The sequence below is a fragment of the Streptopelia decaocto genome (assembly GCF_964273445.1).
Source record: "Streptopelia decaocto genome assembly, chromosome: 8".
Lineage (NCBI taxonomy): Eukaryota > Metazoa > Chordata > Aves > Columbiformes > Columbidae > Streptopelia > Streptopelia decaocto.
Window position 1 is genome coordinate 12,773,124 of NC_138662.1, and position 27,868 is coordinate 12,800,991.

Below are 27,868 nucleotides of genomic sequence, written 5' to 3' on the forward strand. Positions count from 1 at the left end.
AAACAAGGACAATTAGTCAATGCTCTGCCTCAGGAAGCATTTCAGGCACTGTCACTTGATGGTATCCAAGAAGAAATGAGAGGGAAAACACCGAAGGGATTAGCCTACAAAGATTTTCATGTCATGAAGGCTGGGACTAGCTGAACTAGGAGGTCCTTTCCAGATGCACCGTCTATAATTCTTTTTGGCACCATTCCTCAGCTTTAAAATACACTGTCTTCCCCCATGCCAGTGGTACTAACACAATATGATGTCTAGTGCAACTTAGCCTTCAGGATAGTCTTGAATCACACAGCACACCAGTGTTGTACAATTAAATAAGTTACAAATACTGCCTTGGTAAAAATTTTACTCTTCTGTGGCTTTCCAGTCATGCTAACAGTAAGAAACAGCCTACACCTGACATGGAGGACCAGTTGTTGGCACAATCCTTCATCACTGGGGGAAGGAGGAATATTAAAATATGTCTGTTTATCCCTATCTAATCAAATATATATTATGGAGACTATTTTTATATTATAAATGTATAGTGTAGATTCTTCATTCCAACGATATTTTCCAACAATATTTTCTTCTAACACTGTTATCTGAAGAATTCAAATAGCTGAAGAAACCTTGATAGGAAGAAATATGTTCTCGTGTCATCTATTTTTGGCTTTCCATGCTGTGACAACGGAGTCTGCCCTGGTGTTTCTATATCTGAACACTTCTCAGGTAGAAGAACAGCTACCACAGATTGCCTGGCACCTGCTCGAGGATGAGGTGAAGAGGAAGTAAAGCAAAAGTATTTCTCTTTCATGGTGAACATCTTGGCCAAAACATATTTGTAGCAGATAAAAACCAGTGAAGTATAAACTGATGAGATGGTGAAATCAGAGTTCTGAACTTGAACAGGTTAATATGGAGTGGAATAAAATGGCAGGTGCTAGGGAGAAATATTTTTCTCAGGATAAGCATTTTCAAAACCTGGCAGTTACATTTTGTTAGTTCTAGTCTTCTTTTAATGAAATAACTTCTGAAAAGGGAGCATAAAAAATATGGAGCCTGAATGCCAATAGAAACATATTGTAAGTATGATACATCACCAACAAGTCTACCGCTGCTGGGTTAAAATAAAAAAAAACTGAACCAAAAACCTTAGCACACTTAAAAGCATCTTCTTTTGCTTTCTAATGTATTTTTGCAAGTTCTGACTTTTTTAATAGAACAGCTATTAAGAGAAACTAATTATGATTTGATTTTTAAGGGCCTGGATTTTCTCTTACATGTATCATTCTAACTCAGGAGAAAGACCATTCAAGCAAATGAGATGAGGTTGGTATGAATGAATTTAAATGTGATCAGAAGTAGGCCTCAAGATATTTATGGATGGAGTGAGTCATTCTTGTTCTGGTTGGATGATTACATCAGTGGAGAATTAGTCTATCATCATGCAGGGTCTGAGCCTCCTTTCTCTTACATCACCATACATCAGGAAACATTGTGTGGAGTGCACCAGTATTTCACCACCCTAATACCGACAAGATGGAAGATCTGAGCCCACTGCCCATCCCCGGTTGTGCATTGACTACAAAGAAGCTGTCCCTATTTAAATCAGCAGACCTTCTGGTCTGTCTTTCTTCCTTAGTCTGTTTACCTATTAAACCTCTCATACAATTATTTTAAGACCTGTTTGTCATTTAAAATATTAAGTAACTGTGGTCATAAAAGAATACGTATTCTTTTTTCTGGCATCACATTCAAGTAACTGTTCTTCCATAGGTCTCCAGTGACACATCTACATAGATAGTAAGGAGAAAATGAATAGATCATGTAAATTTGACTACTCAAACTCCCTCTACACCAAATGTAGTTCTGTGAGAAATCTTCAGCAGTCCAAGTCTCAGCATTTTGCAACCATTTCTGTGTCAAAGTAAAACAACCATGCTAGACCTGACAGTATTACTCCCTTTTTAGGCACACAGCAGGTTTGGTGGTGCTAGAACAACATGTGATGTCTCCATCTAATCTCTAAGAATAGGCAATACCAGCTATTCAAGAAGTCAGCTCAGGAAATGTTGTGAGTGTCTAGAATAGCTTATGAGACAAGAAAAAAAAAAAAAAAAACAAAACAAACAGCTGGAAAGTCTCCAGCAACCATTGGAGTTCCCAAGAAGTTTCTCCCTCATGGCAATGACTAAGTCTAATTAGAGGCAGAAAACCAAAATGGCAGCCTACAAACACATTAGACACCAGGTGTTTACCACAAAAAAACCCTGTTCCCCAGCCACATGCTGGTGTGGTTTCCACGGGCCTCTCCCGTAACAGACACTAGTCCGTCTGTCTTCCCAGTACATCTACGCACTTCTCGTTCCTGACAAATGGGGAGGATTAAAACCATCTTCAGAGTGGAGAAGACAGTGTGGTGGCAGTAACCCCAGAAACTGTCTGAGAACAAGGATGATGTTTTACCCCAGCTTCTTCATGTTACACAGACAAAGACAGAGCATCACATTTTGCTGCTATCCTGTCCCTGGCCAACCAGTGGTCCACCAAGTACACTGATCTGGAGAATGCTGGATTTAAATGATTTCCAGTGAAGTTTTACTTCCTACTGTTACACATTTTTGCCTCAAAATATTTAAGCTCCTAGCATTGTGGGTATCATGGTTTCATATTCGTGTTACACTTTGCTAATACCATGTAGAGTTTCTCTGAATTAAGTGGTGTCTTTTATCTTTTCTCACAAATAAGAGAAGTCTGCACCATAACATATTCTATAGGCAGCTCTTTTCACATCTAAATCCCAAGGATTTTTGGGGGGAATAAAGAAGATTATGTATGTATTCAGAAATTAAATGAGATTAATAATTTTGAAAGTAATTTACAAATGGCAATCAGCCTCTGCAATGAAGGTCAAAAGAAAAAGGACATGTTAGCAATTGAATATCTTCCCTCCCTTTAAAGTTTTAATACTGCATACCTGTTAATAATGGGAAATATCCTTCTTCAAGAGTAGCATTTTCAAAAATTGGTAGGATCCTTTTACTAATTCTAATCTTCTTTTAATAAAATAATTTGTTAAAAAGGATTATAAAACAGCATGAAAATTGAATGCCAATAGAAATGTACTGCCTATACAATAAATAGTTAATGTATTTTCTAAATGAATGATTTAAAATAGCTATTAAAGTAAAAAGAATGAGCTTATGTTTCTAGTAATGACTTCGCTGCCTCAGAATGAAATCTGTAAATCCCTGATTGCAATTTCACATCCCAAAAGAACAAGCAGTCCTGGGACCGATGCTTATTGCCTTTATCATTAATACTAGCAAACCACATATGTGATTTTTATATTACTGGTTTGAATATTTAGATTGATACTTGTGTATGCTTTATATTTTAAATATCATACAGCTATTCTGGCACAATAAAAAAAGCTCTCTCCTTCAACAAGGCTTTTCTGTATGTACATGCATACATGTATACACAGACTTTCAGTATAACTACAATTTTATTCATAAGAGTGCATAATGATTCAGGCTGTGATTGTTAATAAAAATGCATTTCTAACCATCAAATTTGAGTCTATTATTCTAAGTTAATTGCATTTGCCCTAAAGAGACTTGCGACTGGCTGTCAGCCTATTTGTGTCAGTTCCATTTTATTCATCAGTCAATCTTGTCTCCTCTTTTTTCACATCCCGTATATTGATCAAATAGATTTGTTAGCATGCCTCCGCAGCTTTTAAAAAGTTTGTTATTTGTCAGGTTTATTTGATTACTATATTAGTTTATGTGTTATATTAATTGTTATTTCAATAGAAAATAAATGCCCTTTGATAGTCCCACAAAATTCCCATTAAATACAATCCATACAACAAGTTAGTGGATGGAGTGAATGTGGTAAGAAAATAAACACGTTAAACCTATTTTAAAAGGTGTTATTAGTCTGCAGATGTATTGTACTTGATCCAAAAAGACAAGAATAGAAATAAGTACAGCGTGAAACAATTTTGATAAACATCAGTGCCGTATCATTGCATATTATGCTATGTATAAAATACCTTAAGAAAAAGATGTGTGATATAAAATAAACTGAGGTAATATCTGGAAGAGTGGGTTTTGTGGTTAAGTGTGAAATGGAATGATATTATATATGGCTTTAGACACTAAAAATTAAGCTAGAGAGGCTGTAAGCAAAGGCAGGTGGAAATGCTGTGTTACATGGAGTAAATGTTTTGATAGAGAGGGAAAAACAGCTTTTAGGAAGGTATTTATTGAAGCAAAAGTTAAGCTTCTAAGCAGGTAGCTTCTTCCTCTGTAAAGATATGATACGCCTTTTAGGGAAATAGGGTTTAGCTAGATTAAAAAAAAAATTGAAATAGCATCTTGTGCACATTAGTCACTCAGCTTTGGTAATGACTTCATGAGAACACAATTTCACCTCAGTCTTCTCAAAGGGAAAGGTGATGAACGAGTTTTTCCATACAAATGTCTCAGAAACCTGCCTCTGATACCTTCATTATCAGCAAGACTACATAACCCTGGCTCCTTGCTTAACATTGAATCTGGGATCTCCCCAGCTGGTACCTGAGCTTACACAGTGTCAGAAAGAAGTACTGTGGGAAATCAGCAATAATGTGCTTATCTCATTAAAAAGACAATATGAGAAGTCCATGTATGTCTTAAGATAGACACTAAAGACATAGAAACATTGATTCAATAACAACTTCATGAAACAAAGTCTTGTGTTTTACCTGTACATTGAATGAGCCTATCACTTTTTGAAACAGAGATTTGAAATTACCAAAGTTTTCCAAATTTCTTCTGAAAAGCTAAGTTCTTTCATTTCTTTGGCCAGGATTAGTCTTTGTACTATCTAACTTTAGTCATCTAGAATTTTGGTTTCTGGTCTGGGTATTTATCTATATTTTGTTTACAGCCAACTGCAGGGGAGTGGTGTGAGAATAGGGACAAAACAAGTCTTCCAAAGAGCAATTTCTTCCTGGGTTAAACTATTCTGCCAAGACAGGATGACTTACCAGCAGGACACACTTGTCCCTTCCATCATTGTAGTTTAGGCCAGACTGAACATCACCCTGAGGGGGACCCATCTCATTATAGCAGGAGAAATTTTAAATGCCTATGCTTCCCTGTGGACATTTCAAATGTCCAACTCCTAGATTATTATTTTTCATCTGGAACCTCCTTAACAGTATTTCATACCAAACAACCATGCTAAAGCTTCAGATGCCCTAAAGTTAAGCTCAAATTTGCAATTGTCCTAGAGCAGTTAGCAACACTCCTACAGTTCAGAAGCACACAGCGTGATGATAGTTTCAAGCTAAACTGTTATGACCCGCTAGTATGGAATATAAACAGGAACAGATGAGAAGAATACAGCCTCAACATTTGAGACAACAAAGAGCGAAATGATTGCTACATAAAAGACATTTCAAAGACCTCCCAGAAAAGCAGGCATAAAAATCCCCAATAAAAAGGCTCAGCAAGAAAACTGTCACACCCCCTAATCCTCAGCAGACTTTAACAAGATGTTTGCATGAGCCAGAGATTGTCTCCTTCCCCAGAAGACAAAAGGCACAGAAAACAATATTGTCTAGTATAGGATTAGGAGGCAAGAGACAGATAAAAAGGATTCCTTAACCTTACAATTAGAAACCTCAACTCTCCAGCCAAAAGGATAATCAGAAACAGACTGTAAACCTGTGTCACAATAATTGCTGCATCTTTCTTTACTCTTTGAAAACTGATATATTTTCTGAAGATTTTTGTAATTTATTGCCACTCCAAGAAAGATTTTCATGACCACTTAGCTACAACTCCTGCTACCAAAGCACTATTCAGCACACATGGCAATAGCCTTTTAGTCAATTCTTTGTATTTCCACCGTCTCCAACCAAGCCAAAATCAGATCACTAATGCTCATACCAACCTTCCAGTAAATTGTACAACTAAAAGCAAAATTACATATAATGCACTAGTCTAACAAATGATCAGCTTACTGTGCCCTAAACCAGACACATACAGATTCTTCATGCCAAATCTGGCATAAGCATGTGCTCTGATTAAAAAGGAAAAGTTGTTATAACGAGCATCTTTAGCTTTATTTGGTATTACTAATGCCTTTAAACAGAAGGAAGGGTACTGGCAAGAGTAGAAAACAGACTTGAAGGAGGAGGAAACCTACAAGCTGTAAAGAAATACAGTTTCCAAAGTTTGACCCTCCTGCTGTAGCTAACTAGTGACCAGAAGCTGTAACAGTTTGCAGAAGTTTGCCGCATAAAAATTTAAGACTTTCTGAAACTAAACAAGGCAACCACAAGACATCGACATTGGTACTTACAGAGCATAGTTTCATTTATAAACATGACTTCAGCACCCAAACAACCACATACAATTAAAAACTATACATATCTCCACTTTGTAAGGGATTAATTGAGACACAAGAATTAAATGGTTAGCGCAAGCACTCACTAAGGGACAGCCAGGATTTAAGCAGTCACCACCTCCAATGGGCAGTTGATGATTCTAGCCTATTCTGGTCTTTCTGGTACCATCAGGAAAGGAAAATTCAAGTGATTTCTCTTTTTTTCAGGTGCAGCACACTTACAAACTATCAGTCAGTGTTCTTGTGATATTACTGTCTACTGGACCTTAAATTTCCTGCCTTAAGCTGGAGTTAGGTGGCCTTGTTCTGTACAAGCTAGACACTACCTCAGAGCTGCTTTGTGTGCTGTGGCAGATGAAATAATCCCTCTTTAAGTAAACCACTTGAAACCACTTAGGAAGAGGTTGGCAGAGATGCAGCCTTAAACATTGTCATTTGTTATGGGAGGATGCAAACAAATCACACTTCCCAAAAGAATCATGGCTTGAAATAAACACATGGAAAAAGGCATGTGTTTCTGTTCTCTTTTTAGTAAGGCATAAAGCTTGGCTTACAGGTACTTGTAGAAGAAAAGGGAGGAAAGTTATCTACAGGTTTCTAAGTAAACTTTCTGGATCTCAGTCCAGATGAGAGTAAGAAAACCACAATACACATCCCCAAAGCATATAGCTAGCAGCATATAAGGTAGAGCAACACAGGATGAGAATCACTCCATCTACATGGTGGCATAAGCAAATTAATCTCTTCTCAGCCACACAGTGCCTCATCGATTCCAGGTCTTGCTTGTGGCTTATTGTCAGAGACTCATGAGCTTTTGCCTATAATCACACTTGTCCCCATGCCATGAGGAGCTTTGCTGGGTGTCCTGCTGAAAGCCCAGCTACGCTTGAATCAGAAGCCTGGAAATAGGACCATGGCACCTTGCCTGTTGTCTCAAGATCATCTTCAAATCATATTTTCCTCATTTTATAAGCAACCTTCTGGTTGCCACTATTACAAGCACAAGTTCAGATTTACAGGGTAGGCTGGTATTTTCCACAATTAACATTCAGATGCAGATTTATCAAAAAAAACTGCAGAACATTATTTCTTTTAGTGACCCCTATATGACACAAAATCCTACACCCAGTGGGACCACAATTCCACTCAAGTATTCGGTCATTTAGATGAGGTCTATGCCTTCACCTCCAAGCAGAGGAGAAATTCAAAGTGCTACAAACACCATGAAGTTTTCTGCTTTGCCATCACCATTGATTTTGAGATACTCAGATATCATAGTTGTGAAAGGCACTGCAAAGCCCTAATATAGCTAAAAGTGTAAGAAGCATTGCCATGCTGAAAAAAATAAAAATAAAGATTGGTGAGCTAAACTTGAAACCCTTTCATATAATCATTCATAATAATTTATTCTGCTAGCTTCAAAACTGAAAGGCCAGCATCTTCATATGTACCATTGATAGGAACAGGGATGTGATGAAGCACAGAGTGATGAGGTTTGTATTCAGGTTCATTATCAGTGTTTTCCTCAGTTGCAATTATTTAATGAAGATTTTGCCTAATTAAGATTCTCACAATTTGGCAAAGGAAGCAGATACAACACCTGATATAGTATGCGCTGAAGACAAACATTTCCATTAACATTAATATGGTCCCTTACGGATCAAAGCGGAGACATTTCACTGATCAGGTGCATGAAGAAAACTCATCCATAATCCAACAAAAATACACAGCAAAAACCATAAACTTTACTCACTCAGAAACTCAGAGATGAACACCGTGTTAGTGAGTCAGGATCCTTGAGCAGCCTCTGCTTCTCTGGATAAGACAACGTGTGTTGGCCATATGAAAACTGGCTGTGTCCCCTGGGGAAAAAAAATAATAACCTCTGAGAGGCCAGACAACAGATTCTTAAGGATCTTTCTGTTAAAAGCAATTGTTTTTCATACTTGTGAAGTCAATTAGGGAGCTAAGTGTCCAGCAGTAGCCTGACTTTTCTCTTTCCTCTGATAACAATACAGTTTTGAGCAGTTTACAAGACCCTGGTGCCTGAGTGGGATAACAAAGCACTTCACCAGCTGAGGAGCTTTTCTTGCTTAGTGAAGCGTTTCTCTCCCATTCTTGTTTTCCAGAACTGGACAGCCCCATCCTACAACCCCTTGGAGACTCAGGTAAGTCCTCCACCTTCTCAGTTCCTTCTCCCCACTGTGCACAGCACCATATCTTTAAGACTATTGAAGTGGCCCCTTTCATGCAAAAAAATGAGCTCAATTATACTAATTTCATGGGGATGCAAGCAACAATTTTGCATTAATACTGACTCATCATCTGTTTCAAATTTCAGCCCATCTTTAAAATGAGACTATTATTTATATTAATTATTTAAAGAAATATTTTAAGGTTTACTCAAACAGTAGAACAAGAATAGAAGTTCTGCACAAGGGGACTAAGCCTACCAGCTTTTTATTATGAAGATAACAAGCTCGTAACCTCACAATTATTTTCTTATGAAAACTTAGCAAGAACCTCAAAAGGGTCAGCTTCTGAGCCACACAAAAACCTGCTTATTTCAACTTGCAGGATCTCAGTAAATTACTTTGGGATAAGGAAACCCCCAAACTTACACCTAGCCACTGTACAAGGGCTGCTAATTCTGCACCATACCTGGAGAACAACCATGACATTACTTTCTTCCTCTTACCTTTATTTATCTGCTAAAGAAGGAGGAAGGCACATGGCCCCCTCCTTTACTGACTGCCAATGCTTTCCTGACCAAGGATTGTTGAACAAATTGGTACCATCTGAAATCCTTTAGAAAGAGGGGATTTGCCAATTTATCTGCTTCCTACTCAGCTACTGCAGAAGTGGGTAGTGCTTATCTGCTCCCTTTACTTCTGATTATGACCTCTAATTAGAGAGTCCCAGCTGGAACCAATCTGAGAGACCTCTCAGATTTTGGCAGGGGCCCTCAACAGTCCTCACCATGACCATTAATTGGGGTGTCATTGCTTAGAGGGTGAGCACACCAGGCTGTGCAGCACCACGTGGCTGGGCTCTTCCAGTAACAATAAGCTGGCTGTGTTAGAGACCATATCATCTACAAAAAGTTGAGAAAGCACTATGCCCCCATTACAACCTTTTTTAATGGGGCATCCAAAACCCTATTGTTGCAAGCAAAAAGCCTGCACCCAACCCCTCTGTATTTGTTTGTATTGCAGACACACATGATGCAAACTTTCTCTGCTACTTAGAGGACATTGCTGGGGCTTTGGTAGGCAAGGTCAAGACAACGTTAGTCTACTGTCATAAAACATGAGGAGGTAAATCATTCTGTGCAACTCAGAAGTCATTCAGATGGTACTTTTGGCTTCCCCCCACTCCTACCCCCCCGCTTTTGTTCTGTCAGTCTGAAGAGAACAGCTCGTGTGATGTAATTTAGAATGGAGCTTTTTTAAAGCTTTCACTCAGGAAAAGCTTAGGGAGCTCTGGGGGTATAGCTTAGCTCTGAGAAATAGAAAGAAAGCAAGTTTGCATTGACAGCTTGATCCCAGAGAGAGGTGGCTGCCTGCTTGTCTAACAGGTCCTCTGGGTCTGGATGAGGCAGAGACAGAGGAGCAGTCATATTAAGTGAACGTGTGCTGCCAATGTTAAAGGAACAATTACCATTATTCTGCATAGTTCACTGTTTGCTACTGCTATTTCCTTCAATAAAACCTCTTTTCACTTGCCAATTGGAGCTTGTCATGTAACAATATTTCTTATGCACAATACACATACTAAAATGCCCCTGTGTTTTTAATACATTTATAGTTGTTAACAATAGTGGTATAGTGACAGAAAAAATGTACTTGCTTTGAATACAGAATAGATTGAAAAAAGAACGAACCAGAGGCCCTGCTCTGAAGGATTAATGGGGGTTAGATTTTGCCTAATCTCTGTGTTAAAACAGTGACACCTCTTCCATTTCATTGACACCCTCTTTTTCCTCTCAGACCTCCTTGCTCAGAAGGGGTTGTACACCTGAGCCTAGAGCAAAAGCTCCAATGAATGTTTTGATGTGAGAAGGTGTTGAGGGGAGGCTTGAAATCTCACCTGCCCCCATACCCAGGCAGCCCCGAGGGGGATGGATGACGGGTACTGTTCCTGGGGCTTTGGCGAGCTCAGTGCACTGAAGGTCACCCAACCAACCCTTTGGTACTTGTGCATGGTCCACAGATGGGTGGGAACATGCCGACCTACCATATCAACACCTGAAACCTCTGGTGTTCACTGCTCATATCAGAGACCAGCAAAACTCCTGGGGAGTGCGGTTCCTTGCAAAGCAGACAAACAGCTGGCATTGGAGAGAGGCTGGCACTTCACCAAGGTTGCAGGAACTCTGCAGCTCTCCTCTGAAAGCTCATACAATGAACACATTGTGCTAGTACTGCACTTGCCAACATTACAAAGCCAGATGGAAATGACCGCAGTGAAGGTGCCATGGTGAGAAGAAATTATGTGTTTGTGCTTGTGAGCATGCTGAACCTAATATTTCATGCACCCAAATGAACAAGGAGCTGTTTTGAAACCTTTGTAGCACAGTCATGAAGGGAACTTTCTTCTGCCTTAAGATTCTTGTTTTCTAAGAAAACTATTTTGTTCTGAACAAGTTCATATACACAGGAAAAGACATCTTGAGTGTTCCTGGACTCTCCTACACTATCCAGGAATAGTGATAGACTGTGAGTTTAAACACATCCTTCCACTACACAGCAAGAGAAGCGTACCTAATACTGTGAGCAGAACAGTTACCATGTTTGTCTTTGCCAGAGCTGACAAGACTACACTGTTCTAAAACTACTTATTACATAATTAAGAAGCAGTGGATGTCACCTGTGTGCCCTCAGAATAGATGTTTCGCTTCTCTGGTGTCCCCTAGGAACTTTCTGTGTGTGTGAAAAGATGTATAGTATAATACTATATCTGTTTCAGATATTGCGAATTGCTTTATCTACAACTTTTTCTGAGGAAAAGAGCGAAGAAATCCAGGGAAGGCTACTGTATTGCAGGTTGTTTTGGAGCCTGATCTGCTGTGCTCCCTGGAATTCTTTTCATTGACACTTGTTGATACTGGATCAGGCCCTTGTAGAGCTAATCAAATGCTTTTCCAGCACAATCCAGCAAAAGATGCTCAGCAGCACTTGGGAGCTGCTCAGATGGTGATGAGATTAATAATGTTTACTAGAGTGGACAAGTCCAGCTCCCAGTGGTTTTCTAGTACAGTATGCAGATGAGAGAGGAAAAAAATAGAAGTGTTTGCTAGGAAATTCTCTAGAAGATGTTAGATTCTCACAGATTGCCACTCATTGTTGGATTCAAATCAAAGAAAAGCTTTTACAATTTATTAGCAGACATGGGGTTTTGTAGCCATATATTATCACATGACAAATTACAGTGAGTAGAGCTTTAAGGACCTTCTATGAGAAAAGCTGCATCTTCTGTGATTTGCAGCTCTATTTGACTTCATTTAAGCTGTTTAAATATTTTTTTTAAGAATATACACGGTTTTGATGGTGTTTCCCCCCATCAAATCAAAATATTGACTGCCTCAGAGCTCCTCTGGCATTAACGTTGTGCAAGGATATCTTTGTGACCATAACGGTGTGTAATACCTGCTTTGGGAATAAACTTTTGGAACATAACTTCAGTGTCATTCGGAATGTAGCACAGTTGCCAAAGACCTAGAGACACGAAAGGAAGACACTGTGCTATCTTTTATTGGGAAGTTCACAAATTCTGCCTAGAAACCCCTCTGATGTTTTTACTTTTCAATAGATACTGCTTACCAAAAATAAAATCGAGAATTTAAGGGCTTTCCAAATTTAATGACACAGAGTTTAACGTGGAAAAAAAAATCAGTTGTAATAAAGTCAGTATTTTCTGTTTTACATTACCGATAAATTTCCCAAACTAAACAGAGAGGATATAAGCATGTCGATGTGTGAGACTTACCTTTAGTTACTGTGCCGGGATATTAAATAAAGCCCTGTCACTTCTGGTTACTCTCTTCTGGTTAGGATTTTTTTTCTGAAACTTGATCATATTGGCAGACAGTCTTAACCTCATTGATGGAGTGAGTAACTAACCATGAGAGGAAAGAAGACTGAATTAATGCAGTAGTGCTGTTGAGGCAGGGATAATAATAATAATAATAATAATAATAATAATAATAATAATAATAATGATGTTTGTTTTTTCTTTAACTTGAAAACAACATGATCAATTCAGATAAGATAATGCATGAAAATCTCCAGCTTCACACTCTGCAGTGAGGAATAAAGAGAATTTGAGGTTTTGAGTTATCCCTGCAATATATCAAGCAGCTGCCCATGAACAGTGGGAAAGGCCCTATGATGACAAGGGTGACCTACTGACATAAAACAAAAAAGAAAAAAAAGATGTTTAGTCCTCCTCTTGGAGAGGGAAAGTCAAGGCTGTGTGTTTTCATTTTTGGTTCAGTTCAGTTTGAGATTTACTTGCTCTGTTTAATTATCCCTTTTAGCAAAATGTCAGGAGAGTGCAGCCTTGAAACAGAAATAAAGAAACAAAAGAATATGAAAAGAAGACTTTATTTTTCTTTATAAAATATATTAGAGCTGTTTCATATGATACAGCCACCATACCACCTAAAAGAACAAAATTTAAAATCTGTGGCTTAAATTCTACTTCAGAAATAGCCACTCCTTCGCAGAGACTCCCAGAGAGGATGATCTCTTTCAAGAGCTGCTGGAGTAACCACAGGGTGCCAGAATGTGCTGATCATAAACTGGGAAAATTAATTCAAAACAGGCAAAAGAAAAAAATAATACCTGTCAGCAAGCAGTATGTGAAATGTCAGGAGATCCTGCTGCTCTCTGGACTAACCCCAATTACTATCACGGAGTTGTTTCATGGAGGCCATTTCATACCATCACAAAAGCCAGGACATAAATACAGACCAAAATAAAAACTTGATAGGGAACGAAACAGTGGCTGAAGGAGAATTTGAAAGATTCAATGTAGAAACAAACCCTGTGGGCTCCAGCATGACTCTGCTGGAGGATGCATGACTGTATCCTGCACCCTGGCCCATGGGTTTCAGTGATTGCGTTGCCTGTTGACCAGCTGAGGTTATGTTTCTGCTGCAGTTTAGACTTGATACCAAAGCTGTGAAGTTCCTGTGCAAATGCAGTGATTTATCTTGACGCTTGTCAGCCAAGGGCTCCTGGAGATCCGGTGCCACATTCTCACACAGAGCGATGGAGAGTGCAGGTCTGTGGGCAGGCACCTGTAAACCATCCGGTGAACATGCTAGAAAAGCAGTTGTGAATTTTGCTGCTGTGTTCATTGAGAGCATGAATTATGTCCAGTGTTTAATGTGGATGATGATGTCTGGTGCAATAGAGACATTTGAATTAGCACATAAAAACCTTCTCATAAAGTGTTTGGTACCCCTTCTTGCAAAGTCTGTTACAACTCTAAAGTGTAAGCGAACAATATAAAAAAATCACACTGATCCCTTCAATTCTTTTTTAAGCATCCTTAAATGCATTTTTTTTCCACTGCTGTACATCTTACTTTTTATAGTTAAAAGTAATTTTAAAGCAAAAAAGAACATAAACAATATACACTGACTCTTGACACTCCATTGCTTTTTTAAACTAGAATAATAAAAATTTGCAAATGAACAAAAGAGTGGGAGGAAGATATCTGATTTACAATGTTTTTGAGATAAAGAACACTGTAAAAAAAGATCAATGTGAATAATAAAGCATTGTTAACTGAGTCATGACATTTCTATTCTCAGTGAAGATTTGAACAGTAGAGCTCTGCAAATGAGCACCTTGTGCCATTTTCAAAGTGGGAGGAAGACATATAATTATAATTTTTAAAGTGAAGAGAATTTAAAAAAATCTCTGTGAAAAAGTTTATTGAAAAACATATCGACATATCAATATGACATAAATTACTTTAATTTTATTAAACTAGGAGGGGGGAAAACCTCTTTTTGAAGACTGGCTGCAGAAAGCATTCCTTGAAAAGAATTTTCTTTATTAAAAACTCTTTTGCTAAGATGAAACAGCACTGAATGTCAGCACTACCTTATATTTATTCTGTAACTCTTCCAACAGCTGAGATCCATAAAAGAAACATATTTTCAAAACAGTTTTAACCTCCATTGTCTTGATCATTCATATTAACATTTTTCATGTCATCTATTGAAATCCCTTAAAGAAACCTTTTATTCAGTCAAAATTAATGAAGCCATTTTCTTAAACAGCCTCCAAAAAGTAAAAAGGACTTAATGTTGTGCATTTTATTTGACATACGTTTTCTGCCATTTCACTTATTGGTGTGATGAGAGCAAAACTTCATATTTATGCTATCAAATCTGCAGAGAAAAGTGATTTTGAGGGAGAAGAAAACTAACTCTGCTCTTGCTGTGTGTGCAATTTAAATCCACAGTGAAAATACAGCATTGATCAAGTTACTCCAATTGAGTCATTTAGTGCTTTGGCATTCCTGAAGTCAAGGCCCAGCTGTGAAATCATAGTTGGGGCCAAACTTCGCTGTTAGGTGAGTGCACATGGCTCCCATTTTCTTCAAAGGGAATGACACACATGGCCAATATTTAACTTTCACCTCTTCCATTCTTCAGCTAGCAAACCCAGAACCAATGGACTATATGTAGGCAATTTAATAGAATTAAGAATATAATCAAGATTTTCCAGGACTTGCCAGTGATTTGGGCTATATAATTCAATACACCTCAAAGTGCAGATGCTCAGCATATTCTGAAAATCAGGCCATCTCGAATGTCTTACTTTAAGCAGGTAAAACCATAAATCACTTTGATTATTTTGGCCATTGGATGCTAACAAACAGAGTGTAGGACACCTCTTTGAAATCATAAGCTCCAGTTTCTGGGTTGGCTGGATGCCTGGGAGACTTGCCACATCCCAACCCATTTTAGGCACCATCTTTGCATTCATTTCTCCCCTGTGATTACCTATGGGGCTTGAAGACAGTGCAGATGCCCTCTTGCAGCAGCTGGCCACTCAAAAAAAAATCTAGTTTCTGGTTCTGCAGACACCCTGGGATGGAATGGACTACTGGGATGGCCCACAAGACTTAAGGCATAGGTGCCACAGAGAGAAAAAAGGATGCATCACAAAGCAAAATCTAGATGCCCCATGGTCTATGCAGATTTTCATTTCAACTCAAGGTCAAGTGGAAAACTTTCCTACCATCCTTGCTGATTCTCCTCTTCGCTTTCCCCCAACTCCATCTGTTCCTCACCCATCTCCTTCATTCCGCACTCGCCTCCCTCTTCTTCCTGTGTCCATCTGTTCCCTCCTTCCTCAACGCAAGTTGGGCAAGGGAAGAAAATTCAGTCATTCACTGAACAGATTTCAAGATGAACCCCCCCCTTTCAGTTCTAACTTCATTCATCATGGTAAAAATTATAATGAATAGAAATGTTGAAGGTGAAAATTTATTAGGGATTGTGTTGCTTTCTTATATCAAAAGCAGTTAAAGCTGCATATAAACATTGGCTTCATTCATTTTTTTTAAAATATATGGTATAATTAGTGAGAAATATTAGTGGAAGTGCTTGCTATGCAGTCCATCAACACATGCCTGTCAGAGTTTAGGATCCGGGCCAAATTTTTTTGCCAGTCCTGTGATAGATTTATAATAAGCCTATAGAAGGCTTTACAGTCAGCTGGGTCACTAATTCATGAAGTTAAAATGTGTGCAATGAGGTCAAAAATTCACTATTGATAAAATACCCCCTCCAGGGATCGCACCATTAACTTTGTTACTGCAACAGCAAAAAAAAGTAAACCCAAAGCTCCTGTGAATTACCAGTCCATCATCATAAATCAGAAGAGAAGCACTTGCACAGGTTCATGATGTCATATGAAAACCAAAATATATTAGTGGCCTTGTGTACTATTTCCTGTTTCCATATGACAAAAATAAACAGTCTCTAAATCCGCTGTATCCTTACACCTGAGCTCAGCAAAATGTAATGGACACAAAACTATGAAAACACCCATGATATATGAGTCTCAAGCAGGTTGCTTTCAGTTGACCGTGACACCCATTCTCCCTCTGGCCTCTCCTACCTGGATGAGAGCAGTTCCCCTGGAGTTTTTCTCATCTGCTGCACTCACGGTAGGGCCAGTCCCACACTCCCACCTCCTACTTTTCCTCCCTGACCCTAGGAGAGAGAAGGAAGATTTAAGCCTCCAAGTCCTCTGCAGGGAATGGATGGCAGCTCAGCACCCACATGGGGACCTGGGCTTGCCACCACAAGTACCTTGGGCATCTTGTCCGTAAAGAAGACTAAACCATAGAAGTTGGAGTTTGGGGGTGCAATTCCCTCTTTCCTCCTTTGCTAATGGTTTGGGAACCTCATCTAAGGTTTCTGGAGTGTTTGGACATGGATGATGCCCCACATTTCACCACAGACCTCCCTGCTCCCAAGTTTTCTGCACCTACCTGAGACAGGAACTTCAGTGTTTGCCAGTGATCCTCTTCCCAGAAGAAACTTTCTCTCTTAGCAAATTTTTCTTGTGGCTTCCTTTCCAGAAATGAGGCAGGGAGTAACAGAAACTGTGCAACATCCCATGTAAGCTCCCCTTGCAAGGTATCACACTTGTTTCTATTTGCCCCCAAAGCAACAACTCCTGAAGACAATGACTGTCACCAGGTGGTTGGGGGATATACATGTGCCAAGCCACATTTATTTATAGTGTCCCTCTGCAATGTTGTTTCGTTTTTTCCACCAAGACAGCTGCACCAGCTCCCTGCACCTCTCGGCGCTTCCCAAGGTGACGCTGAGCAGTGAGGAACATTCAGGTAAGCTGCTGGCCCCATACATGTGTCACACCATGCAGAGATAGCCCTGGCATCCCCTCCCATTGCGGATGGCAAATGAATTATGTCCTTTAGGCTGGCAAGAGATAGCATTCTGTTTTTCTTTTTACTTTTTCTTTTTTTCTTTTTCATTTTTGAAACATGGCCATCGAAACCTGGGGTTTGGGTATAGCATGAATCTTTTCAAACCAAGGGAGTTCATTTCAAGCCTTTATACTTAGAAGTTATCATCCATCAGTTCTGATGTAGCTCTGCCTGCTTCATCTCAGGACTGAATGGACGTGGCACACAGCCCTTTTAGTGATGAGTACGTGATATATTAAATAGACAGGGAGTGACAGCAGTGCATGGGATAATGAATGGCAGGACGATCAGCCAGGAGTTCCTTTGGTTCTCTCACTGCACTGATACACAAAGATGCCTCACGGTGAAATTAAAAAGTTACACATCCTAAACTGCTAGAGGTTTCCACACAGTTCATCATTAACCCTATGGACTCTTTGCCGCAGGGGTCTGAGGCAAAGGACCACTGCCAGAATGGATTGGGAGCAAATGCCACCAGTGAGTAGAGCCACAGGCTCCCTTGTCCTTTGCTTGTAAGATGCGTATAAGCCCTACATAGGGTGATAGATCAGTTCTCCTTCTCTTTCAGTGGCAACTCCCCCTAACCTGTTGCTCCAAAGAGCTCTTTGTTATTACCCATTTTGCTGCAGCCCCCATACAGCAGAACAGAGTACCTCTTGTCTTCCCTGTCCCTTGCCAAAAGCAGACTTAGGGTCCTTACATGCCATTATATAAAAGCTATATAAAACCATGATAGGAAACTTCAACCTCCCATTCTCCAAGGCTGCAAGACCCTGGTTTGTGCCTAAGCCAATGAAGAGAAAAAGAGGTCAGGGAACCTACTGTAAATGTCGGTCTCGGTATTGCTGCTCCTTGCTATTATCCAGAGGGATCCTGGGCTGGCATCAGTGGAAAGTAAGTGATTTACTTTGTGCTTTCTTGCATTATACACTATAGTCAGCTGCCTGAATCACCTAACTTTAAAAAGACTAGGAATTTCGTGTCATTATTGAGACTACCTCTATCTTTAATACAAACATAGGTGAATGATCCCAGTCTTCCACTGCAACAGCCAAGGCAAGACCCAGCTTGCCCGTATGGGGAAGAAAGTTGCTTCTTCATGATACTGTTTAAAAATGGCACATTGTGGGAGTTTACCTTTGCCTAACAGTCTAACACTGGGTAATCTAAGCTTCCTTCATCATGATACACTTACTATTTTCCCTTTTAATTTACTTCAGTGGATGATTTCTACATATTAAAAACATAGACATTTGTGAATATCTGAAGCTGAACACAGGCTCTTAAAAGACTAACAAAGTTGACACTCCTGCCCCTCTCTAATTGTATTTTATTTTTACGTTCTTATTTAACACTAATCATAAATAATATCATTTGTGCATAACATATTTTTAAAGCCTATTTGGGTCCACTTATTTATTCCAAACTCTCACCCTGCTACTGTTCCATGCAGCAACAAACTATAAAGGAAAAAAGTGCTAACCACCTTTTTTTTTTTAATGCTGGTCTAGCATAATCTTTATTATATTTCTTTAGACACTTTGTGCAAACATTAAATTGATAAAAAGCACAATGTAGATAGACCCACAGCTGAACTGAAGGTAATTGCATTAAAATGAAATGGAGACCTATAATTGTACACTGCTTTAGCCTCTATCACACTGTTTTGTGGAAGCAAGGATCTCACTTGTCATAGCAAGTTGCTTGTTACAGTGATTGCATGAAGACTTGATCTAGCTGTACAAGACAAGTATAACATTACTTAAAGGGAGCTTTTCAAACTAAGAGTCTGACACTAAAATGTACTGTATTTTCAAAGATGTAGTATGCTTTAACAAACAGAAGAGTCCTTGAATGACAGCTTTTGTTACCCTTTTGTTTAATGGTGCTGTATTGAAAAATTCAGGTTATGTCTATGCCTTCCTATTTCTGGTTTTGATTTCTCTTCAACAGCACTTCAAGAATTAAAATTGACTCAAAGCATGAATAGGAAAAGTCAGTGGATACAGTAAATGTTAGTCTGGCATTTACTGATTATTTGTGTCTGATTTTTTTCAGTTGTGTTTAGTGAATGCTTAAATACATTCTGTGACCATTGTATTGTTGCAGAAATGGGGAACTTAACAGACATATTGAGATTTAAAATATATCCAGTTTAGACTTTTGCTCTAAGTTTGAAAGTAGAAAATGATAGAAATTGTTGTTCTTGCCTAGACCTTTCAGTCTGATCCATGTGTATTCAACTGCTCAGCCTGTGTGTAGCTCTCAACCTAGACAAACAAGATCCATTTGTAAGTTTGGCACCTAAATAACAGGTGGGGCATGTGTCTTTTGGACTCACAAATCAATTATTATCCAATAAATCCAATACATAAAGAGACATTGGTTCCTCCAGAGCTCTGCTACTTCAACTAGCACAACTTTTCCTGGAGATGGTATGTTATTGAATGTAAATGCAGGAAAAATAGTGATATGTCATTGATTTATGAACACTGGAAAACAGTGGTTACTGTATGTGTAAGTGCATCCAAAATGCATGAATTTTCACATTTTGGAATCAAGAGGCTGGCCAAGAGGTCAGAGCCGGGGGCGGTGAGCTATATGTAGTCACTATGTGGGGAAAACCATAAACAAATTATCACAGATGGACAAAATCAGATATGCTTTGCCCAGGATACTGGTTTCTCATGACCAAGTGTATAACCTGCAGTGAAGCACCACTGTGCTTTGCACTGCTGCTTCACATCCGAAGGAGCCACCACATCTCCTGCCCCTCCCAAGTGTCGCCTGTGGCTTGTCTTCCTCCTAACACTCACAGAACCTGACAGTTATAGGTTTCTGAAACTCCTTTCTGTGCGTACTGTTGTCTTACTGTCTCCTTCCTTCCACTTTTCTCTATCCCACTGCTCTCTCCCTGCCTAAGGCCAACCTGTAAAGTCTCCAGGACAGGGAAAATCCTCACTCCCTTCATGGTAGACTTTTTCATTATTACAAGCTTAAATATCAAGCCAGTACATCTGACAACACACATTTTTAAAGCAGTGATTTAAAGTTGAAATGAAGATGAAATGTTGAAAGGTTTAGAGGGGAAGCTGTATGAGGAGTGGCTAAAGTCACTTGGTTTGTTCAGCTTGGAGAAGAGGAGACTAAGAGGAGACCTCATTGCAGTCTACAGCTTCCTCACAACGGGAGGAGCAGGGGCAGGCGCCGAACTCTTCTCTCTGGCAACCAACAACAGATCCCGAGGGAATGGCAGGAAGATGTGCCAGGGGAGGTTTAGGTTGGACAGGAAAAGGTTCTTCACCCAGAGGGTGCTGGAGCACTGGAACAGGAGGTGTCACAGCCCCAAGCCTGACAGTGTTCAAGAAGAGACTGGACAATGCTGTCAGATACATGGTGTGAATTTTGAGGTTGTCATATGCAGGGACAGGAGCTGGACTCAATAATCCTTGTGGGTCCCTTCCAAGTCAAGACATTCTATGATTTTATGATAGCTTAGTATTTCTTCTTGTCCTCTCCCAAGGTTTTACTCTGCTAACCTCTACCCAGCTTGTCTGCTTCTACATTTTTTATCACATGAAACTGGTACAAAACAGCATGAAATCTGACTTTGAGTAAAAATTTAAATTAATTGCTCACCATTCTGTAAGTAAACAGAATCATAGAAATCATAGAAAAGTTAAGCTTAGAAGGGACTTACAGAAGTCACCTTTGCCACAAACCCAGGCTAATCCTGCAGTAAGAGCTGGTTGCTGGGGTCTGTCCCCAGCTAAGCTCTTCACACCTCCCCAGCCTCACCAGGGGCTGCCTTGGTGCTTTAGACCTTCCATGATGAAGAATATGTCCAATATGAAATCCCAATTGACCTTGTTGCAGCTTGTGACAATGGCTTCATATCCTTTCACCTCTGTGTACTTCAAGGAGGAGCTGGGGGTTTGGCTTCTCCATTACCCTGGTTATGAAGTGGAAAACAGTATCTAGCACCATTCTTTGCCTTCTCTTCTTCAGGCCAACCAAGCCTAGATCCTTCAGCCTCTCTTTATATATCAGATGCTCCAGACCCCTTGCCACCTTCATGGTCTTCCCTGGTACTAGTGAGACCTCAAATTCTTGCTTTCTCTGACTTCAAGCCAAACAGTCCCAGTGGTCTTTCACTTACCTTGCAATCCACCCATCCCATTCACATTTCTTCCTTTTCGTTGCAAGGTTACTACGGGACAAAACTGCAGTCTCATCAAGCTTTCACTCTCTATCAACCTTTTCTTGGCTTTTCTTTAATATATGTCAAGGGTCAAAGGCACCTGAAAAACAAGAGATATGCAAGTATCTCTTCTGGCTCCTTGCAGCAGAGCACAGACTAAATGCTTTAGAGCACTGACTGTTCCTCTCAGAAAGTAATGTTTGCAAAACTGAGGTGTTTGTAAAGATTGATTTTCTGTATATAGCTCAAGAGCAAGCATATCACAAGATTTAAGTAAGATAAAAAGTGAGGCTGTGCTTGATGTGAGGTGCAGGAGTTAATCAGCTGTAGATAAGAACTGATGAGGTTTTATCATCCCAGCCACAGAGAGAATGACTGTCTTTCTTGGCCTCTTGATCACTTCGGAGAGTAAGTGAAACTATATATCAACCCATGTTTATCTGTGCCTGAGAAGTTCTTTGAGAATAAATTGAGCTCAGAACTCTTCTTAACCTTTCCCCTAGTTGGGGCTTAAAATTAAGCTCTCTTTCTGGTTTTTGAGCTGCCTCTCTGGCGCGCTGACAGCATGTGAAGTATCCCATCTTCTAGCTGACTTCCAGGCCAACAACACAAGTGTGGATGCAGTTATGAAATAATGAATCCGGATGTTAAACAGAGACCATCTGGCTTTCTTTGCTACAAGATGGTGCTACAAGCCATGGTGATCTGGCACATCTGCATCTAGGTACCACCTACACACACACACTGTTGGCTGTAAATTTCGGCAAACAGAGCTGCTGTTGAAAAAGAACAAGATAATTGTTTTGCCTTCTTTTATATCACAAATTGGAGTTAGGATATCACACCCGAAATAGATGTCAACTGAGGTAATAATTCTGTTCTCTCACCTAACCTGATCCTACCCAGTCGAAGTGAATTATTACCTAGCCTCTAGATCCACTGGATTTAAGAGAAAAACCTTAGAATGCAAGTTCACAAATACTTATACTGTAATTAAACTTTACTTGTGGAAAGAGCCTGAAATTATTAGGTAAGTAGTGTTAGGGCTTGGAAGTAAACAACTGTAGGCTTGGAAATTCTACATATGTTATTCTTTCAGATCTTTTAGCGTTGCAAACAAGTCTTTCTTTTTTTTTCTTAATCCCACCAGATAACCAGCTTACAAATGAAAAACATACAGATGAAAAGCCTATGAAAGGTATTGTTATGAGTTCTGTCGCAGAATTCAACATCACAGATGCTCCATCAAAGGGTACCAAAAATGAGAAGAAATTGTCAGATGCGAGCACATCATCCATTGCTTCCCTGGAGAAATGCAGAGAATTCACTTACATTGAAGATGACGCATCAGTACATCAGAGAGACAGTGACGGTATGTTTTATAAAACAGATCTCATTTAAGCTGATTTCTAAATAACGTCCATTCCAAGAGCACTATGTGTATCTAACTTGAAATAAATGCTTACATGCTGAACAGGAGATTCAAGCACATAGCCAAAAGCAGCATTAAGTTTCCCGGCAGACTTTTTTGTGATAGATGAGAATCTGTAGAAGATGACCTTAAATTGACAGTGATATTAAAGTAATAGAAGAGAAACTTACAGTCTATTGTACAACAGAGCATTTATACTTTTGTAATGTGTCTTTGCTCAAGACACTAGTGTTGGTATCAGATAAAGAGAATATCTCACATGGACACATTTCTCCCAGTAGCAGAGGCTGCTGCTTTTGCCATTGGTACTGCAGCAGCTGCTGTAGTTGCTGAACAGATGCCATGTTTGGTGATCAGTTTATTACTTCTATGGACTTGTACATGGAGTTCTTGTATGGAGCATTACATCCAACTCTGTCATTCTGCTGACCCATCACCAAACCCTCCCTCTGCTGACTACACTGCAAAACTCACATGGGTGAGGATGAGAAGCTCTCTTCACACTCTGCTCTGCTTCTGCAGAAAACTGTCTCTGATGGCTGGGCCAGGTCGATACAAGTGGATACAACTCCTGGTTAGTTCAGTATGCCCTGAGTTTTGAAAAAGCATGTTTGAAAAAAAAGTGCTATGAAAGGTAGATACAAACCAAAATTGCAGCAGAAGTCCAGTTGTTCAAACACATGTTCATAATAATAATAAAAAAATGCTAAAATGTAACTTGGTCTGGGGCTAATAATCAGAGCTGTCCTACCTTTTCCAAAAGGGAGATGATCCTTTTCTATTGCGTAAAAGCACAAGCTAAAGAGCTGCATACCTGCATTGTTATTGTAAGAGCTTCAGAGGCAATAGTTTAACCAAGATTTAAGGAAGATAAGGGGTTGTGAATACTTATTACAGACCAAGGGGCATGACTCCTGCTAATCTAATTAATATAACACCCCTGATTTTAGTGAAATGATGCTGAGAAACAGCTGTTCCTGCTTATTCCAGTGGATGTGAAAAAAAGTGCTTCTGTGAAGCATTTTTGAAGTTTCTTACGTGCATCTCTTACAATAATGGATTAATGTGTGATATCCAATGAAGCTGGGATCTATCAGTATATAATTTCTCAGTTCCTAAATTAAGAATTTTTAGAGACAGATCAACACAATAAACCACTATGTTCTTCAGGAACCATTGCTATCTCTATTGTATCGCTGATCCTGTAATAGAAGGCATGTCTCTGATACATCTGTTAGAATATATTTAATTTCAATGAAGGATTTGAGGTATTTATTTCATTTAGGGGACTAGTCTTCTAGTCCAGACACTCCAGTATTTTCTGAGTTTGCTGACTATCTGATCTGGCCCCTCAGCCATTACTGGCACACAGGTGTGTACCATGTGATGCAAATAACAGATTTCATACTCCTTAAAAAAGCTAAAAGTGAAGGAAATTAACAAAAAAAACAATCTGTGCTCAATTAATAATGTTAAGGGCTGGATGGAAGCCAAGGAAACCAAAGGAAGCCAGATTTGTGGTTGTCACTGCATACTCTGTTCACTCTACTCTGACAAGTTACTGCTTATTCCACACACAAGGCCAAATCCCGTTCGCTGGTGCATGGAGAACCTCTGAAGGCAGAGCAATAGCTGAGGACATGCTTGGTTATTTTGTTCCCAGAGCTCTGAGAGGAGCAGATCCAAAGCTCACAGGTGTCACCAAGGGTGGCCATTGTGGCTGCCGTGAGCTTTGGACCAGGTTTGTTGAGGGTATCATCTGCATGAGCAGAGGGTGAGCTGACAACCTCCAAACAAGAGCAGGAAAACTTAGAGATAAGGCAGGCTAGCAAAATTATTACAAGTTCTTATTTTGTGGTAATTAATCTGCTAATGCAGAGAACGAGAGCTGAGGTCGTTGTTCTCACTGAGATAAATGCAGTAATGCCGTTTTGCAAACAGCAGGGAAAACAGAAGAGAAAACAGGAGATTGCTGCTTCTTTTATGCAGTTTGTGGCTAATTTATTTTCAAATCTATAAATGAATGCATAGGAATGGATGTTTAATTGCTAATATCTATTATTTATATACATTACCCCACTTAAAACAGGACAAAAAAGCCTCATACATGCAGATTTTTCGAAATGTGTTACATCCATTATCACAGTTCATGGTGTGTGCTCTGATGGGAATTTAAAAGCATCTTTACTGCACATCACAGACTCTGTGCTGAAACATTACTTTATTATTAAAATCTTGTGCTTTTTGTGTGCTTTCTTCTCTGGATGAAGCCCTAAGAATCATATATATTTGCTCCATATTACATAAGCACCATTATGGTTAACACATTCATGAAAAAAACTGTTACTAGAAAACACATCTTTGGAGAGGAAAAAAATTTGAAAGATCCTTAATTGATATATAAATTGGGATTTCATCTCTCATGTCTATATATAGCAAGGAAATTTCATAAACATAAGATATCTTAAAAGAATAGTCTTAATTACACCATGGACTACTGGATAAAATGATTACATTTTCTACACTGTAAATTTCATACAATTAAATGCAGTGGTGTCACCTTATAAAATGTTTCAATTTTGTAATTATTTCAGTTCATTTAGTTAGAAAAAATATAAGCATGAATTTACTAAGTATCACTGAAATCTAGTCATTCTTATTCTACAGAACTGACTTATAAGTTAGTTGTGCTTGTCTGAACTTAAATAGATTTTGACATATTTAAATAAGTATTAAAATTTATAACATTGGTGATGATGTGCTACTTACAAAGAAGTTCAATCACATGCTATTTATTTTTTCTACCTGCTTTAGCTGCCTTTTTTTTATAAAGAAGCTGGAATGATATTTTAATTTTGTTTTTCATCAAGAAAGCTTTCTTAAAAAGGAAAAAAAAAAAAAAAATAGAGCATAATTCTGGAAACTTCCTGGCAGTGAACTTTGTGTTACGTGAGATAGAAAATGCCACAACAGAACCAATGCAGTTGAATGAGTTCACAGTTAGTCATCCTAGGGCAAGAAATGTGGTTATAACCATATGCTTTCCTGAAAGAACCAATGAAAAGGCATTCATATTGTTGAAGGCAGTTTTCCTTTCCAAAAACAAGGAGAGAAAAAAAAATAAAATTGAAAGGTCTGGGTCTTTGCACTCCAACTGGATTCACACAGTCGGAATCTCACACCTGCTCCGAGCCCTGGGAGGCAGCCTCCCCAGATGCTGTAGTTTGAACCGTGGGTAGTTAATTAGTTGATTTTTGAGGGGAACAAGTATAACACAAAGTTTTCGTTGCTGTTGCCAGGCTTTCAGGAATACTCACTGGTTTTAAATACGCGTCGCAGCTGATATTATTTTCTAAACTTTCGTCACCTTTCAAAAATTAACAGGTTTGTGAATGAAAATGTGAGAAACCCATTTAAGTGGGGAAGGGTAAGGACCCTGGGTTGAGAATCGATCATCTCACTGCCCTCTGTAAATGCTGTTCTCCAGACTTGCTTTTGCTCCCCTATCTTTGGTTAGGCAATCTAGCTCTCCTTAAACATTTTTTACTGAAACAGAATACTTACAGAAATAAAACTATAAGCAGATGATGAGTCTGTACTCTTTTTTTCCTCGTGTGTGAATTTGGTCTTGTTCATAAGATCACCTCAGAAGATTACCCAGATGCCAAACTGAAATCATAGGCCAGGGATGAACTATCCCATGCATCCAGACTAACCATGTACAAAGCAAGACATAAATATGCAGACAAAAATGTCCCTGAGAGATTTTTGGGGTTTATTTTGTTGATTTTTCTTTTGGCCTTCCTGGAAATAGCAGGAGCAGCCTGATGATTTTTATCTTTAATTGCAAACTCTTATGAAAAAGAAAAACTCTGGTGTTACATGTGTTGGTCAGGTAGCCTAAGTGGCATCACAAAGCAGCAGCACTTCCAAACTCCTGCAAGACTGCGGAACCCCCAGCAGAGCATCCCTGCTGAGTGAGGTTCACTCCTGTGCTAAAAGTTATAGCCCAAGTACTTCAAGAGTATGGAATCATAGAATCATTTAGGTTGGAAAAGACCTTCAAGATCATAGAGTCTAACCACAAAGTTGATTCAGAGTACTACGATTCTACTTGTTCCTCTGAACTTCACTGACACAGAATATTTTCATTCAAATTATTTTCATGCCGCCGTTGTTTTTCCAGTACAAAGAATATAGAAATTAAATCTTTTCATTTTACTCTATGGAAGTAGTTACCATCAATGTGTGCTCTGAGTGCTGCCTTGCATCTCATTTCTGTGTAGTCACACTAGCCCAAACCTGGGTAATCAAGCATGCCCTTTTTCTTATGTCTCGCTGCTTTTCCTTTTTCTTAGATGAATGCGCAACACTTATCCTGGCCTGCTTGTTCTGCCAATTTTGGGACTTTCTTATAATGCTGCCTGATACCTGTGAACATTGGCTGACAGATACCTGTTGTCCATCCAATAGATACTACCAGACCTCCAATGAAGACCACGCCAACAACGATTGCAACTGTGACTGTGACATTGATTGCAGCCTTTTTGAGTCCTGCCACGAGACTGGTGAATGCCTGGAACTTGCCATGGAGATTTCTGAAGTGTGCTATCGCTAAGAGGAAAATAAGTGAACAAAATTCCTCAAAACTGCCTGAAAGTGAACTGACAGAGTACAAAGGAATTTTTCTTTTTTTTTGAAAGATAATAATAGTAACCAGAGTCTTTGCCAACCAGGGCTATGTGCATCACGCTCCTCCCACTCTGGAGGTCTATATATCTGTACCATTCTGGTTGTATGATTGCACCAATTGCTGAAAACAATAAAGGGCAAAAAGATCTTTTCCTTTGCCATAGACG

The 27,868-nt window shown here is 39.2% G+C and overlaps 1 protein-coding gene across 1 annotated transcript in view; it reads left to right on the forward strand.

The window, feature by feature from the left end:
* Positions 1-27,627, forward strand: part of MDFIC2 (MyoD family inhibitor domain containing 2) — a gene marked incomplete at both ends in the record, with an annotated part of 45,760 nt that extends 18,133 nt beyond the window's left edge. The window contains 3 exons of the mRNA XM_082060060.1: positions 8,520-8,558; positions 22,728-22,949; positions 27,368-27,627. Of these exons, the coding sequence (XP_081916186.1) occupies positions 8,520-8,558; positions 22,728-22,949; positions 27,368-27,627 (521 nt within the window). The remainder of the gene's footprint in view (positions 1-8,519; positions 8,559-22,727; positions 22,950-27,367) is intronic.
* Positions 27,628-27,868: the final 241 nt, after the last annotated feature.